General features: G+C 49.1%; 1 protein-coding gene across 1 annotated transcript in view; it reads left to right on the top strand.

The window, feature by feature from the left end:
• The window catches only part of TNFRSF8 (TNF receptor superfamily member 8), a 33,819-nt gene extending 32,827 nt beyond the window's left edge, over positions 1-992 (top strand). The window contains exon 12 of the mRNA XM_065937137.1: positions 748-992. Coding sequence (XP_065793209.1) covers positions 748-992 — 245 coding nt within the window. The remainder of the gene's footprint in view (positions 1-747) is intronic.
• Positions 993-17,958: the final 16,966 nt, after the last annotated feature.

Raw genomic sequence — 17,958 nt, 5'->3', positions numbered from 1 at the left:
ACAGGGTTGAGGTTTCTGTAGGATGTGGTCTGGGTTTGCCTAGACTGAAGAAGTTCCTGGGACTCAGAACTTTGAAAACTGAATCTCAGGAAAACCAAGACATGTTGCCGCGGCCCCCTTCTCCTCCTCCTGCCCCCGCAATCCCCAGATTTCTGCTTTAGGCATGTGAATAGGTGCTGAAAGGGAAGCTGGGCAGGGTGGAGTTTCTTTGGGGATTTCTACTGACTACCTGGTGACCTTGGACAGGTCATTTAACATCCCTGAGCTCCATCTGTAAATGGGGATCGTATAATCATAGGCCATCTACCTTGTGGAAGTGATGCGAAGATTCGGAGGCTAATGTGTGGGAAACATCCAAGGCGGCATCCAGCAAGGCTAAACTCTGCCGGTGTTCAGTGGTGCTCTTGATATCAACGTCGTTGTTCCCTGATTTCTCCCCACTTCTTGCTTTCTCTTCTAACCCTGTCCTCTCCTCTTCTGCCCCATCCCTGCAGAAATATCAAGAAAATCAGGAGCACCTCCAGTCCTTAACCCCTCAGCAGGCAACTGCTAGCTGTTTTATCTCCTTTGAAGCCCAGGACACCTGTGAAGTCAGTGGGGTTTATTGTGAATCAGAGAGGCTGTACCTTCTCCCTGAGGCCACACAGCAGGAGTGGCAGAGCTAGGATGGGGACCCTCCTCTGCCTTCTGGTTTCTGTATAGCTGGGACCCTGGTCTTCTCATCTCCCCCACCCTCTTGCCTTGCAGAGAACATCTACATCATGAAAGCCGACACTGTGATTGTGGGGACCGTGAAGGCGGAGGTGCCTGAGGGCCAAGGCCCAGTGGGGTCAGCCGGGCCCGAGCTGGAGGAGGAGCTGGAGACGGACTATGCCTCCCACTACCCGGAGCAGGAGACGGAGCCACCGCTGGGCAGCTGTGGGGACGTTATGTTCTCGGTGGAGGAGGAAGGGAAGGAGGACCCCTTGCCCACGACCGTCTCTGAGAAATGAGGGCTGGACTGGGGCTGAGAGGGCAGCTGGGTGCCTCTGGAAGGCCACGGTGGCCCTGGTGGTACCACCGGGTGTCAGAGGCCCATCTGGCCTGAAGTGAGGTTCCAGCATCCAGTGGTGGACCCAGCCTGTCTATACGGGAGGTTCTGCTGTTCTATACTTGTATCCCCACCCAGCTGCCTCCCAACCCAGACCTTCGGGAGCCCGGGCCTGTGCGGCAGAGACAACCAAGGGGCTGGATCTGAATGACCAGGAGGGCCTGGGTCCCGTGCCTTCCGCTGCTGCCAAGAAGATGCCCCAGAGTCCTGGGTGTCAAACACACACCAAGCAGAGGCTGAGGCCACGAGGCACATCTCCCCCGCCCCCAGACCCCACTTTCTCCATCACCCTGGCCTCAGGAGTGATGCCCTCCAGGCCTCACTGCTGTGCCAGCCACCCCTAGTTACTGTGAGTGGCCCTGCGGACATGGAGCCAATGCCTGTACTTGTTTCTCCTGAATCAGAAGGGAAGTCAAGTAATGGGGTGTTGTCCGCCTGCCCCATCTTGGCCGCAGCCACAGCGCTGCGCTCTGTGCAGACGTGAGTCCCCAGTCTGGCCTCCAGCCCTACCTGGGCCACTGGGACCCTCCTAGTCTTGCCAGTCTGTCAGAGTTCTGCAGCCTGTTCCACAGTGGGCCCATGGCCCAGGGCATGTCACTGTCCCTGAAGCAAGAGGCATCCAGGACCCAGCTACCTGAAGATTCTCAGCTGCCATGGCGCCCTGGCCCAGACAGAGGCCCTGCCCACCCAACTGCTGCCTGGAGAAGGGCCCTGCTCTGCTTCACCCAGGGGGCTTCCTTGCTAAATGAAGAAGGGGAACCGTGGGCCCTTCCTGGGTTCTTGCCTGCTCTGTGGGGACCACGTGCTCTGTCTTGGGTCACGAAGATACATCCTTCATAGAGCTGCCAGGTACACAGACCCTGATGGTCCCAGGCCCAGCCTCGGGCTCCAGCCGCTCAGCGCCCGTGATGGAGACTGGGTGTATGTGCTCAGTCATGTCTGAGTCTTTGCGATCCCATGGACCCCACAAGGTGTGACCCCACCAGGCTCCTCTGTCTGTGGGATTCTCCAGGCAAGACTACTGGAGTGGCTTGCCATTTCCTCCTCCAGGGGACCTTCCCCACCCAGGGAGTGAACCCGCATGTCCTGCAGCTCCTGCCTTAGCAGGTGGGTTCTTTACCACTGAGCCACCTGGGAAGCCCTAAAGGCGATTTGGATGTGCATGCTCATGGGGATGTCAAAAAGCTCCCTGGTCTCACCCAGACATTCTGCCGGAAAACAAAGAACATTTTGTGGTTCAATCTGGACTTCAGGATTTTTGCGTTTCACAGTAAAGATCCAGTGCCCTGACGTGGGGCTGCGGCATCCTGCTCTCCTTGGGGCTCTCAGACTCAAGTCAACAAACAAGCAGCCTTGGAAAAGGAGTGTGGACAGATGATAAGTCTGCCGTGGCCCCGGGATGCACAGTCTGGGCAGCCTGAAGGCTGTTGGAATTACCCTCTGGAAAGCAGGCCGGGGAAAGCTGCTGTTTACTCACCAGCCCACTCAGTCTCTGGAGGAAGTTGAGGCTGGGTCAGGCATCACAAGGGTAGTTTCTGAAACCACTCAGATGTTTTGGGGAAAGTTGGAGAGACGCTGGACACTGGGAGAGACAGTTTACATCAGAACCTGATGTTTACATGGGCTGGACAACTGCCAAAATGCCCTTTGCAAGGACAGTATGGGTGCTCTGCACCCTCCCCCCACCCCCAAGGGCTCTGCAGCCATGACCTGAGGATATTGACATATGGTTCCCGGAATGACAGGCTCCCTCGCTGGAGGGCCTGTCACAGAACTTTGATCCTTTAAAAATTCATAAGTTCCCTTAGAAAGCAATTGCACGGCTCAGGAAATTCTCCCTGAGATTTGAGTACGTTTGAGCGATCCCTCTCCGGTCAGGATAGGGGTTCCCCCTTTATCTCTGCCCCCAGACACCTAGGCCATCAGCCACTGGGGACAAGGAGCCTCCTGTCTGCTGGGGCAGCCATTCCCACTGCTGGAGGTTTTTCCCTGTGGATGGAGGCAGACCGTTCCTTGTGTAATGCCCCCTCCCTGGTCGGTCCAAGGCCCAGCCTTTGAGGATACTCAGAATAAAGCCCTCAGGTCCCAAAGTTCCCTTTGGGTAGGAGGGATACATGGTTTCCCCACGATCCTTTTTCCCTCTGGGCTGAACCTAGCAGTACCCCAGCTTGGGAAAGGGAGTCACTTAGTAGCAAAATGAACGCCCCAGCTTGGGGAACCCAGAGAGGACTGGGGGTGAATGTAAGCCTTGGGCTTAGAGTCACAGCTAGGAAGGTCAGTCTGCCTCCCTGGTGTCAACAAAAAATTCATCTATCTAAGAAAGAATTGGAAGACTGTATTTGAGCCAAATGTTAGGATTATAATCAGGGAAGAGCATCTCAGAAAGCTCTGAGGACTATTCCACCCATTAGAAGTCAAGACACAGTTTAAGTTTTTTTGAGACAGAGGGCTGTACATTAAATGACATATTATTGACCGGTTTACATCATCCAGATCTAAGTGCCATTGTGGTGGGTCATGTGACCCACCCTTATAAGACCAAGAAGCAATACTGTGTTTTAATGAGTTGTCTTGTTGATGCTATGAGTACGTGACTGGTTGAGCTGGTGTTCCTGCTGATGGAAGTCTGGTTTGATGCATAATACAGATACACAATGCAGTGGGGGGAGAGGGGAAGCCAGATGGCAGAGAAGAATTCTTATGTTTAAATTTCTCTTGCCTTGCCATAAAAGATGAATTTTATTTCACAGCTTGTCACAATCAGGAGCAGTCTAGGGCCTCTTCTCCACCACAGGCAGCCAGCCCGAAGCCCGGCTCTGACTGTGTCTGCCCTGGGGGCTGGAGGGAGGTGACCTCGCCCACCCCACCTACAGGACTCCAGCCTACACCCAGATCTCACAATCAGCTGGGCCACTGAACTAGCCGCTGCCGGTCACGTGGTCCACCTGAGAGCCAGAGAACGTGTCCCTGCCCTACCTGCCCAGCGACGAGGGATGCTGCCTTCACTTCTGGTCATTCTGATGTCCAGGTGGGCAGATGGACAAGGCCCCTGATGCCTAGCATTGCAATTCCCGGGCTCTGAGGAGCTGGCCCACACGTGCTCACCCCTTTTCCTGAACAGTTGTAGTCAGGGAGTGACAGTAAGTGATGTGTATTGCGGAAACTATTGCATCAAAGAAAATCCGTTGTTTCCCAAGGCTGTCCTATAGGTTGCAAGCTACTGTAAGGTTCTTAGAATCTCTAAGGTCAGGGTCAGTCCCTAAGCGAGAACAAGGGACTGAATCTCCAGAGCATCACTCCAGCCACAAGAGCCTAAAGAAGGTGTCTTAGATGTCCTCTCTGTCTGTGGTCACTGGGACCTGATTTTAAATAAAAATCTATGCAGAGATGAGAGGTGGCTCTGACCAAAGTTCCTTGGGTGCCTTCTCTCCTCCACCCATTCCTTGACCCTCCCTGTCCTCTAACATGTAGCAGTGGGGGAAGTGCAAGGTAGGAGGTGCTGGGGCCAGGATGAGTAGGGGAAGGGATTCACAGTCAGGGCCTGAGAGGAAAGCTATCATGTGTCAGTACCCTTGACTGGGCTTCCCAGGTGACTCAGTGTTAAGGAACCTGCCTGCCAATGCAGGAGACGAAAGAGAGGCAGGTTTGATCCCTGGGTCAGGAAGATCCCCTGGAGTAGGAAATGACAACCCACTCCAGTATTCTTGCCTGGAGAATCCCATGGACAGAGGAGCCTGTCGGGCTACAGTCCATGGGGTCACAAAGAGTCAGACACGACTGAACACGCACCCTTGACTGGAAGTCGAAGTGAGCATATTGAAAGCGTCAAGGGAAGCTCCTTGGACCTTAGGGAGAAGGTGGCCGAGCCCACCTTGGGCTCCTACACCCCACCCCTCTGGGATCCCATAACCAGGTCAGTGAGCAAAGTCATTCTTGTGTCAGATCATGCTCTGTGCTACCTAAACCTAACCCCTAATCTGGGGACTGGCAGAAAGTCCGGAGGGCACGGTCAACTCTAGCCAGGTGGTTTGAGAGGGCTTCCTGGAGGAGGTGCCTTTTAAGTTCTACGTAAACATGACCTGCAAATATCCCAAAGAGGCAGACGGGGGATGGCAAATGCCAAGGTCCTCAGGTGGGAATCCTGGCCCCAGGGTTCAGGAAGCACACTCCCTGGTAGAGCTTAGTGATCAGGGCAGAGAGGAAAGGGAGGTAACAGGGCAGCAACCGGGTCAGATCCTGGAGGGACTGGCGGGCCATTGTAAGGCCCTTAGATTTTATCACAAGTATGGTTAAGAACACAGTCTGCATTTCTTTCTGTTTTCCTCCTATTAGAACAATAAACATCCTGGTATTATCTCAGCCATGGGCATGAAAGGCAAACGAGGGGCCTCACAGGTTGTTTTGACCTACTTCAGAGGGAAGCCGGGGAAGGAGGCAGTAGTAGCTGGTAGCCAGGAAGCAATTGGATGTGTTTTCTCAGAAGGAGCAGAGAACTGAGACCACATTCCCGGTTAACATCGCAACAGCCGTGCACCCTTGGCTGATGTCACCGCAGGGGGAGGAGGGGGGAGGTAAGGAGTCTGTCCAGGTTCCTCTTTCTCTGGGTGTCTTCCAGGAGAGGAAAAACCAAGCCAAAAGACCCTGGGGAGGCTAAAGGCGTCTGTGTTTTGGTGTGGGGCATGGGTCATCTTAGTGTGAGGCCCACCCTTTCCTCCCTAGCCCTCCAGCACTTGCCTCTGTCTCATTTCATTACTCTGGCTGCTGATACAGCAGAGGGGATGCGCCCATCAGACTTTAGCCTCCAGCCTAAAGCAGTTCCCAGCTCCTTGGCCTCTGGGAAAGCTCTCAAGGGCTTTCAGCTTCAGTTTCCTAATCTGCAAAATGGGCATAATAATTATTTTCCAAGTGGCTTAGATGGTAAAGAATCTGCTTGCAGTGTGGGAGACTCAGGTTCAATCCCTGGATTGGGAAGATTCCCCTGAAGAAAGGAAGGCTACCCACTCCAATATTCTTGCCTGGAGAATTCCATGGACAGAGGAGCTTGGTGGGCTACAGTCCATGAGGTTGCAGAGTCAGACTCGACTGAGTGACTAACACACACACTCAAGATGGTTGTGAGCTTCACCAGTAAGACAGGTAAAGAGTTTGGTGTGGTGCTGGGCATATTTCCTGTTCAGCAAATGATATTCATCATATGCAGCATTGTATGAGCTTTAGAGATTACCCAAGACTCTACTTTCTTTACATATTTGGGCTTCATAGTGATAACTGAAAGATAAAAATTGGCTGAGTATCAGCACTCTGTTTTATGAATTGAGAGTCAGAGAGGTTAAGCCACCAACCCACTGTCACACAGCTGGGAAGTGCCAGAGCTGGAATTCAACACTTCAACTCTGGCTGCCTCTATGGTTGGGGCTATGTTCACATTACAGTTAACATCTGGCAATATGCCCTCTGGGCCAGTTTCCTTTAGAAAGGTCGATTTTATTCCTCTTTTATGGGGAGGCAGAGACAGTTGCACTTTCCTGGTGGCTCAGACAGTAAAGAATCTGCCTGCAATGCCAGAGACCTGGGTTCAATCCCTGGGTTGGAAAGAGCCCTTGGAGGAGGAAATGGCAACCCACTCCAGTATTCTTGCTTGGGAAATCCCATGGACGGAGGAGCCTGGAGGGCTACAGTCCATGGGGTTGCAAAGAGTTGGACACTACTGAGCGACTGACACACACAGGGACGGTTGCTGAAGACTGGGTAAACCTTCCTGAGATTAAGTGGCTTTCTGATGCTTCTGCTGACCTAGCTGGAGTCTTGTTTCTTGAAGATGCTGTCCTTAAGGGTGGTCTGATTCTGAGGTCAGGGTTGACCCAAGGTTGGGACAGAAGGCTGGGAGGATAGGCAGAACAGAGAACCTGGGCTGGAGAGCTGCGTAACTGAACAGTAACCCCTTGTACCCACACTCTGCCCCATCTCAGGATCCCTGAAAGGGAGGCAGATCAAGAGCATGCCTTCCCATTTTACAGAGGGGAAAACTGAGCCCCATAGAGGAAAACAACCTGCTTACTGCCCAGTTTGGTGCTTTTTGGTGGAGACAACTTTAGCTGTTCATCTGGACTTGGTGCAGGATCTTAATCCAAATGAACAGTAAAGATCACTTGATGATTTTCATTCTTTTTCTTTCTTTCTTTCTTTTCCTTTCTCCATCCATCAGTCCCTCCTTCCCTTTCTTTCTTTCCTTCTGTCTTTTTTTTTTTAAATTGGTGTTAAAATGAAAGTAACTGTGGCAAATGACTTGGGTTCTTATTTATAAGACAGGTTTGCAAAATGGTCCTCATAATCAGACAAGAATATTATAGGTAAAGGGCTTTGCAGCTTTGAGGGTATCTGGACTGTGCACAACCCTACACTTAGAAGGACCCATGCTTGGTTTAATGCTCTGCTATCCCTGTCTGAAAAATTAATAATTTTTGAACAAGGAGCTGGTGTTTTCACTTTTCCCTGGGTCCCCAAAATTCCATAGCTGATCCTGCATAAGGAGCAGGGAAACCGTCTGTTAGGAATTGACTCTATGCCAAAATGCTTTATATACATTACCACTTAACCTCACAGTGACTGTTCTTATAGATGAGCTGGCTGATCCCCATTTCTCAAAAGTATTGACAGGCTCATAACAGACCTTAACCGTCCTGGTTATCTCTTACAACATCATGAACCACTTTGAAACTTAGTGGCTTAAAATACCACCTGCTGCTTATCTTGCTCATAAGTCTGCAGTTTGACCTGGGCTTGGCAGGGGCACCTCAGCCCTGCTCACAACAGCACTAGCTGGCACGGGGAACACACTTCTGAGATGGCTACAGGCTGGTGCTGCCTGTGGGTTTTTCTCCATGGGCCTTACCTGGAGCTGCTTGAGCTTCCTCACAGCATGGTGGCTGGGTTCCTACAGCAAACAACTGCCAGTCGCAAGTGGAAAACTGACATGTTCATAAAATCTGGGTCCAGAAATGGGCATAGCATCACTTTTGCCACGTAATATTTTTTGAAAAGTCTTTATTAAACTTGTTACAATGTTGCTTCTGTTGTTTCTATATTTTTTGTTTTTTGTTTTTTTTTTTTTTTTTGCAACAAGGCATGTGCTATCTTAGTTCCCCGACCAGGGATCGAACCCATATCCTCTGCACTGGAACATGAAGTCTTAACCCCTGGACCACTAGGGAATTCATGTCACATACTATTGGTCAAGCAGTCACAGAGACCAGATTCAAAAGGAGGTCACAGAGACCAGATTCAAAGGGAGGGAATGTCGACTCCCACACTCTGATGGGAGTTCAGAGAATTTTGAGATCTTACTATGTGCCAGGCTGTTGCTGCTGCTATTTAGTCACTCTTTGTGACCCCATGGACTGTAGCTCGCCAGGCTCCTCTGTCTGTGGAATTCTGCAGGCAAGAATACTGGAGTGGGTTGCCATTTCCTCCTCCAAAGGATCTTCCTGAAGCAGGGATCGAACCTGCCTCTCCTGCACTGGCAGGCGAATTCTTTACCACTGAGCAACCAGGGAAGCCCCATGTGCCAGGTACTGGGTTTAATTTGATCGTTACTGTTCCCAGCATTGCCTCAAGGAAGCTAAATAACCAAATCCAAGTTTGTCTGGACTGTGGGGTTGACCTGTGCATTTAGGAATCCACGCAATCAGAATGTAGCAGGGCCAGAAGCTGTCTGACTCCAGAACATTTAAGGCTTTTGAAATAATGGTTCCCCAGATGGGAAAGTCAAGGCTGCAAGAGGTCTTGCTGGGCCTCCCCCTCAGGGTGGGTGCGGGGTATGGCACCTTCTAGGGCAGGAAGGGGGCCCCTGGGCTGCACGGAGCCTGGTCAGGAAGTCACAGAGGGCTGTGGGCAGATTATGCAATAACAGGCTGTCTCAGGGACATTGTTTTTCACTGAGATGACACTTCACTCAGGAAATACCCACAGCCTTGGCAGGTGTCGAGGAAGTGTTCCTCACTTGTGCTGGAAGACCCCCCAGTGAACGAACACGGCAGTGATGGACTCTCTAGGTGGACCGGGTCCTCTGGGCCAGGTGCATTCATCAGAAGTTCCCTGAGAGCTGCTCTGAGTCCCTGTGAGCTGGGCTCAAACAAAAGAGATTTAAGATGCCCCATCTTTGCCATCCAGGAAGTCGCACCACATTCGTTAGATAATAAAACTCAATTATTGAGGTTTCTGGGGCTATCTCATTTAAACCTCACAATGCTCTAGGAAGTGGTAACTATTATTATCCCTATTTTACAGGTGAGAAAACCAAGGCACAGAGTACTTAAGTCATTTGCCCGAGGTCAAACTTAGGCTATGGTTAGTGTCTGAGTTTTCAACCACTTGGAAATGCTGTTCCATTGTAGCTCAGCCTAGGGTCACCACTGTGCTGAGGCCCCAACCCAGAGTCCCAGGCACTACAGAACACTGTTTAGACATCTTTGTTGTTCAATTGCTAACTCGTGTCTGACTCTTTGTGATCCCATGGACTGCAGTCCGCCAGGCTTCCCTGTTCTTCACTGTCTCCCGGAGTTTGCTTAAATTCATGTCCATTGAGTCAGTGATGCTATCTAAACAGCTCATCCTCTGCCACCCCCTTCTCCTCCTGCCCTCAATCTTTCCCAGCATCAGTGTCTTTTCCAATGAATCAGCTCTTCATATCAGGTGGCCAAAGTATTGGAGCTTCAGCTTCAGCATCAGTCCTTTCAATGAATATTCAGGGTTGATTGCCTTTACAGTTGACTGGTTTGATCTCCTTGCAGTCTGAGGGACTCTCAACAATCTTCTCCAGCACCACAGTTCAAAAGCATCAATTCTTCAGTGCTCAGTCTTTTTTATGGTCCAACTCCCACATCTGTACATAACTACTGGAAAAACCGTAGCTTTGACTAGACGAAACTTTGTCAGCTAAGTTATGTTTTTGCTTTTTAATACACTGTCTATGTTTGTCATAGTATCTTTAGGGCTCAGTAAACGTACAGATAATGGAGTTTGCCTCCTGGCTTCTGTCCACCTTTCCTTTTCAAAGCCCAGCTCCAACCAGGTCATTCTCTCGCAGAGCCTTCGATAATTCCCCAGTACCTACAGGCCAACGTCTGCCAGTCTGGCCCTCCCAGGCGTGTCCTGCTGCCTGTCACAGCTCCTGTATCCAAAACCCCTGTGAAACCCAACTGTGTTCCTCCCAAGTTACCAAATATGGAGGTCACATCCCCACCAAGAATCTCTTCTCAGCATCCCAACTCCCAAACCTCCATCCTCAACTTTCTCTTCTTCCTTCAGAAAGCCTTCCAGGACCACCCAGGACAGGGACATCTGTGTCCTTCACGTTCCCACAGCACTGACTATGAAGAAGGTTGGAGGCCTAGTTCCAGAGGGCACACACAAAATATTTCCAGGACTTCCCTGGTGGTCCAGTGATAAAGAATCCACCTGCCAACGTGGGGAACAAGAGTTTGATCCCTGATTCGGGAAGATTCCACATGCTTTGGGGCAACTAAGCCCGTGAACCACAGCTACTGAAGCCCATCCTCCTTAGAGCCTTGTACTCTGCAGAAAGAGAAGCCACTACAATAAGAAACCCGCGCATTGCAACTAGAGCATTGCCTACTTGGTGCAACTAGAGAAAGCCTATTTATTCATTTTTGTAGCCAAAAATGAATAAATAGAGAAATAAAATAAATAGAGAAATAAAATTTTTTCAAAGTACTGAAAATCTTAAGAAATTTCTGTTTGAAAAGATGAATTTGTTCATGGATTCATTCACTCATCCTCTCATTTAGTCACTCAAGCAATAGATCTGTGCAGGGCACCTACTATGTGTCAGGAACCATGCTGAAGAATACAGTGTGGCTGGGAGGGGATGGGGATCCATGGAACTGCTCTCAAGGAGTCAAAGCCTGACTGGGGAGATGGGTCTGAGGTCAGGTGATGGCTGTGGGTGTGGTCTTTGCTGTGACAGGTAAACCCAGGGCTCTAATACCCACTGTGTGGCCTCTAACCCAGGTGGTGGATCTCCACTTCCTCCTCTGCAAATTGGACTGAATAAGCATCTATCCCAAAGAGAAGTTGCAAGGATTAAATTTATTCATTAGTTTGTTAAATAAATATTTATTGAGCTCAAACTGTATGTGCTGCTGGTTCCTGGGGACCCAACCTTGCCCTCATGCAGAGGGACAATAAAAAGCATATGAGAGGACTTCCCTGGTGGTTCAGTGGTTAAGAATCCACCTGCCAATGCCAGGGTCATGGGTTCGACCCCTGGTCTGAGAAGACTCCACCTGCCACTGGGCAGCTAAGCCCATAGTGAAAGGCACTCAGTTGTGTCCAGCTCTCTGTGACTCCAGGGACTGTAGCCTGCCAGGCTCCTCTGTCCATCGAATTCTCCAGGCCAGAATACTGGAGTGGGTTGCCATTCCCTTCTCCAGGGGATCTTCTCAACCCAGGGATCAAATCCGATCCCTGAATTGCTAGCAGATTCTTTACAGTCTAAGCCACCAGAGAAGCCCTGACGAAGCCCATGTGCCACAACTACTGAAACCTGTGCGCCCTATAGCCCGTGCTCCCAGCAAGAGGAGTCACTGCGGTGGGAAGCCTGCACGCTGCCAACTAGAAAGTAGCCCCACTCCTGCACCTCAAGAAAGCCTGTGCAGAGCGACAAAGACCCAGTGTATCCAAAAATAAATATATTTAAATTTTAAAAGTGTATGAGATATGTTAGTCAGTGGTAACTGCTATAAAGACCAAAAGCTCAGTGATATGTGGGATCCCTGTTGTGGGCCAGATGTGCACTCAGGGTTTGGGGGGCTTGGCAGAAATCGAACAAAGTCTAGAAGGTTGGAGAAATTGGGGGCATGCAAGTGAGCAGGTGTGACTGGAGTGTCAGAAATGAGGGTGTTTGTGAGTCTTCAGGGGAAACTGCTCTACCCCTGCATCCAGATCACTTGGTCTCTGAGGAAAAAAGAGGTGAACTGATGAAGATAGGCAGAAATTATTATACAAGAGCTGGGTGGGAAAGTGGAAGGGCTGAACTGGGTGGTCAGTGGGAAGTTGCAACAGCCTCGAGAGGGTTTTGGAAACTGCCGTGGAATTGGGGGCCCCCAGAGGTTTCCTTTGGGTGTCAAAGGGAAGAGGGAGGGTGAGTACTTTGGGAACTTCACAGGGAAACCTTCCTCTGCACAGTGGAGGAGACCCGGGACTCCAATCTGGGGAGGCATCAAGTTCTGAGTCTACATTTACTGAGCACCAACTATGTGGTGGACTCCCAAACCCGGCTCCTTACAAGATCCCTACAGGGGACTTACTGCCCCCCTCATTGTATGTATATCCCTAGTCACTCAGTCATGCCCAACTCTTTGCAATCCTTTGGGCTATAACCCACCAGGCTCCTTCGTCAGCTGTCCAGGATTTCCCAGGCAAGAATACCAGAGTGGGTTATCATTTCCTCCTCCAGGGGATCTTCCCAAGCCAGGGATCGAACCGTGTCTTTTACATCTCCTGCACTGCAGATGGATTCTTTACCTGCTGAGCCAGAGGGGAAGCCCCCGTTCTACAGTCGAAGAAATGGAGGCTCAAGGAGATGAAGTGATTTGTCCAAGGACAAGATCACATGCTGTAAGTGGTCTGAGCTAGGATTTGAACCCAGGTCTAGAAAGTGGCAAAGGTGATACCCTCTTGGGGCTTGAAACGCCACCATTCATTCCTAGGAAGTAAAGGGTCCTAGGATCCTCATTTAGGTGCACGGCTGGAGCAGGGTCACCATGAACTGGGGGTGCAGAGGCAGGAGGATGCTGCCTGGAACATAGTAGGTGCTCAATGCTTACATGTGGTGTCTGCAGGACAGGCAGGACAGGCCTGGGGCCGGGGAATGAGTGGCTCTGGTTCCCCAGGAGTGAGGTCTTACAGACATATTTCACATCAGAGATGAATTAGAGGGGGCCACGTCACTGCCACTTATTTCAAGAAGCCCCTCGGGCCCCTCTATCTTTCTCCAAGTGTTTGGCCTCCACCCTCCCAAGTTCCTGCAGGGGCTGAGCCGACACTGAGTCACCCACGCCCAGCCCTGCTCGGCTCTGGTCAGTAGACATATACTCGTAAACATCCAAGTGAGTGAAAATTGAGAAATTGTAGCAGGGGAAAAATTACTTATTTCTTCCTCTTTTTGAATTGAGCAAGGGAAAACTTGCCGGGGAAATGAGGTCAGTGACTCGGGCATTGCTGACGAGCAGGGCCTCCTGCACTGCATCTCGCAAAGGGAGGGCTGGGTATCGGGTCAGGAAAATGGGCCCAGAACCATCCCATGTCCAGCCTGGCTGGCCCCCAGCCCTGTCACTCTCTCCTGGCTCCTTGACCATTCCTGTTCTCAGCCAAGTTCTCCCCAGTGGGAAAAAAATGTTCTCGTTCATGTGTCTGACAGCATCTGGGTGGGCAGGCCCAGGTAGGATGTACAGATGGGGGTGGGCTGATGTGCAGGAGGAATTTGTGACCCCCAGATCTTATTCCCTCCCTCTCAGAGTTGTTGCTGTTGAGTCAGTAGGTTGTGTCTGACTCTTTTGAGACCCCATGGACTGCAACCCACCAGGCTCCTCTGTCCATGGGATTTTCCAGGCAAGAACCCTGGAATGGGTTGCCATTTTCTTCTCCAGGAGATCTTCCTGACCCAGGGATTGAATCCGCATCTCCTGCATTGCAGGCAGATTCTTTACCACTGAGGCACCTGGAAAGCTCCTTATAAATAGAGAGGTAATTGCAATTTTTGAAAAATAAAACTAATAAAAATAGAAAAAAGTATAAGGAAAGTAATAAAAATTATGCATGATCCCAACACCCATCATAACCACTTCAAATATTTTTGCTTCTTCCCTTCTCCTAATTTTTAAAAATCATCTTCAGTTATTTATTAATAAAACCTTCCAACTTATGGTTATAATTGTTATGGATGTTAGTTCATAGCCCAGCTCACATTGGTAAAACCATTTTCATGCTACAATTACAAGAAATCCATAACTTAGACTGTCAGCCTGAACCCCATCTCCGTGGAGGCCCCACTGAGGGGATTTGCTTCTGGTGATTCTGAATGGAATGCCTAGAGGCCTCCTGCTTTTAGTTCTTTTCCTTTTATTTGATCTACAAGATCTGCTCCTTCTTAGCATCTGTGCTTGTTGTTGTTGTTGTTTTGTCACTAAAAAGTCATGTCCGACTCTTCGCAACCCCATGGACTGTAGCCCACTAGGTTCCTCTGTCCATGGAATTCTCCAGGCAAGAATACTGGAGTGGGTTGCCATTTCCTTCTCCGGGGGATCTTCCTGACCCAGAGATTAAACCTGTGTCTCCTGCATTGGCAGGTGGATTCTTTACCACTAAGCCACTTGGAAAGTTCAACTTAGTCAAGTCAGTGGAGAGCAATCCTGCCCCAGACACCTTCAGCCAAAGAAGCAACTCTTTGATTTGTTTTATAAACTGGATTTCCATCCTAATGGTCATCATTATTGAGTGCTTACTATGGTTGTTGTTTTCAGTTACTAAGTCGTGTCCAACTCTTTGTGATCCCATGGGCTGCAGCATGCCAGGCTCCCCTGCCCTTCACCATCTCCCAGAGTTTCCTCAAATCCATGTCCATTGCGTCAGTGATGCTATTTAACCATCATGTATCATAGCATTTACTTTTCAATATCACATTGGGAGGCAGGTATAGTTATTATTGTCATGTTACAGATCAAGAAATGAAGGGCTCAGAGAGGTGTAGTTATCTGTCCAAGGTCACACAGCCAGTGAGTGGCAGAGTTGGAATGCCCAAGCAATCTGAGAAGGCTAAGTCGTCTTTTCTCCTAAGATTCCATCTGAACAGAGTTTTATGACCAAAAAAATCTTTGAGAACCTCTGGTTTAGCCCATTCCAGTGCTTTTTCTTCAATGTCAGACTCCGTGTGGAGAAGGCAAAAGATCTCTGTGAACTGGAGATGTTGGAGGGGTTCAAGAAGGAGATAGAGTTGAAGTAAAGCCAGGAAGGATGGCTTAGCATCAGGAGCAGGAAGGCATCACATTTTTTAAAGTGTTTATTTATTTATTTGGCTGGGCTGGGTCTTAGCTGAAGCACACAGGATCTCTGATCTTTGTTGTGGCATGCAGGGTCTTTAGTTGTGGCCTGTGGGATCTAGGTCCCAGGGATTGAACCTGCTTCCCCTGCATTGAAAGTGCACAGGCTTAGTCAATGGACCACCAGGTAGGTCCCAAGGCATCATATTTTAATGCGAGATTGCTTATGCCCGAGAAGCCTGAGGGTCCAAGTGGGAACCCTCTGGGGATGCACGTTAGAGGAAGCCTTGGAGTAAGGTGAGGTGGGGACAGGCTCAGGAAAGCTATTTTCCCTTGGAAAAGTTAAAAAGAAGTGACAGGTATGCCTTTTGTTCCTGACAAAGGTTGTTCTGAAGAACTGAAGCCACTGATTCTGAGTAGGTATAGGCTACTGGCGATGGAGTGGGATGAGTCTGGTAATTCCATCTCTCCCTGGGTTTCAGCCCTGTGTTCAGAGCACACGAAGAACCCCAAGTTCTCCATCTGTGAAGTCAAACCTCTTTATGATACATAGAATAACTTATGAGGCCATTGCCTTGAGGTCTGGCAAATTCTTTATGACACAGACTTCACATGCTAATGAGATTTGCTATAGGAAGATTGTGCTACATCAGGTGTCCACACAGACCGTGAGGCTAGGATGAGCGGCTTAAAATCATCTACAGAGCTGGGCTATTAGGTCTTGCCATGCAGCCTACCCAGAGTTATTGCAAACATCAAATGGGAACCCAGGTGCAGAAGGTGGTGAGTTAGGGAGGGGTGCTGACAAATTTCAACCTGCCACACCCAAATGCTCAGAGGGGGAGGAAAACTATTAAAACCATAGAAGAAGTCTGAATAAAAGAAGGGTATACATACCATGTTGATAACAGAAAAACTTGACACTGCTAGGATGTCAGTTCTCCCCCAAATTCACCTATCAATTCAGTGCAACCTTAATTAAAATCTTAGCTGGAATTTGAGGAATTTAGCTCTGTTCAGTTCAGTCACTCAGCCATGTCCGACCCTTTGTGACCCCATGGACTGCAACACGCCAGACTTCCCTGTCCTTCACTATCTCCTGGAGTTTGCTCAAACTCACATCCATTGAGTTGGTGATGCCATCCAACCATCTCTATCGTCCCCTTCTCCTCCTGCCTTCAATCTTTCCCAGCATCAGGGTCTTTTCCAATAAGTCAGTTCTTCATGGCAGGTGGTCAAAGTGGCAAAGTATATTCTAAAATGTGTATGGAAAAATAAAGAACCTGTAGAATAAAGTGAATTTTAAAAAAGAGCAAAGCAGATTCACTTTACCAGATACTAAACAATGTACAGAGCCCAACCAATAAAAAAAAACTGTGTGGAACAAGCCCATGAGCAGGAATGAATGGAATAGAACAAGCTGTTCAGTGACAGACCCATGTAATTATGATCAGTGATTAAAGAATGGACGATTTGGCCAAAGATATAGGAAAGACTGGCTCACTCTGTAGAGAAAAAATGAAGTTGGGTCTCTAGATTTTCTATGCCACACATCATCTGGGTTGTATTAAAGACTTAGATGTGAGGTATAAAATCACAAAACTGACAAAAGAAAATATAGGAAAATACTTTTACATCTGCGGTGAGGAAGGACTTTTTGACTAAGATCCAAATGGCAAAAAATTTATGGATTTGATTACATTAAAACTAAGGTTTTGGTTTTTTTTTAAATCAACAAAGGACAGTATAAGCCAGATGGATGACAGAATGTAGAAGTGTTTGTGATATCTAAAAATGACAAGGAATTAATATCTAGAATATACAAGGAATTATTTCAAAGCTACAAGAAAAAGACAGGAAATAATAGAAATATGGTCAAAGGATATGAATAGGCAGTTCACAGAAGGGGAAACCCAAATGACTAAGTAGTGAAGAGGTGCTCAGACCCACGAATATTCAGAGAAATGCAAATGAGACAACGGTGACTTCTACTCTATACCCAACAAATTGGCCAAAATCAGAATGTTGGCTAATAGCCAGTCTGGGGAAAATGGAAGAAAGGGGAACCCTCCTACCCTGCTGGTGGGAAGGAGTATGGCCGATGCAGCCATCCCGGAGGACTTTCTGGCAATGTTCTTGAAATAGGCACACGATGACCCCACCATCCGGCAGTCCCACTTCAGAGAAATTCAAACACCCACAGACACCAGCATGTGCTTTACAAGGACACATGGATTGTGTTTATAGTGGGGGCCAGGGGACAGGGGCTGGAGGGGGGCAAATAAAGTCAGAGAGGAGGCTTGTAAGGCTAGATCTGAGGAGTATGATTCACTGAATCCATTGTACCTGAGAGAGAGAATTATGCAAAAAAAGATTCCATTCACACTAGCGACCAAACTGTCAAATAGCTAGGAATCACTTACCCCAAGGGGGAGGGGCTGGAGGAGGGGCTGGTGGAGGGGCTCAGGTTCTTGCTCAGCCTGAGGAGGCCCCGTTTGTAATGGGTGGAGAACTCAAGAGGAGGCAGGGAAACTGAGGCCAGAGTGCGTCTGGGAGACATTTTGTCTCTGAGTCTTTTTTTTTTTTTTGGCTGCGCTGGGTCTTCATTTCTGTGCTCAGGCCCTTCGTTGTGCATGTGGGCTAGTTGTGGCTCGAGGGCTTAGTCGCCTTGGGACATGTGGGATCTTAGTTCCCCAACCGGGGATCGAACCGGCGTCCCCTGCATTGGAAGGTGGATTCTTAACCACTGGACTACCAGGGAAGTCCTTTTCTTTCTTTCTTTCTTTCTGATTGTGCTGGGTCTTCGTTGCT

This window comes from Muntiacus reevesi, chromosome 5 (genome assembly GCF_963930625.1).
Source record: "Muntiacus reevesi chromosome 5, mMunRee1.1, whole genome shotgun sequence".
NCBI lineage: Eukaryota > Metazoa > Chordata > Mammalia > Artiodactyla > Cervidae > Muntiacus > Muntiacus reevesi.
The sequence above is the reverse complement of the archived record's forward strand: the minus strand, read 5'-3'. Positions and strand labels throughout refer to the sequence as shown.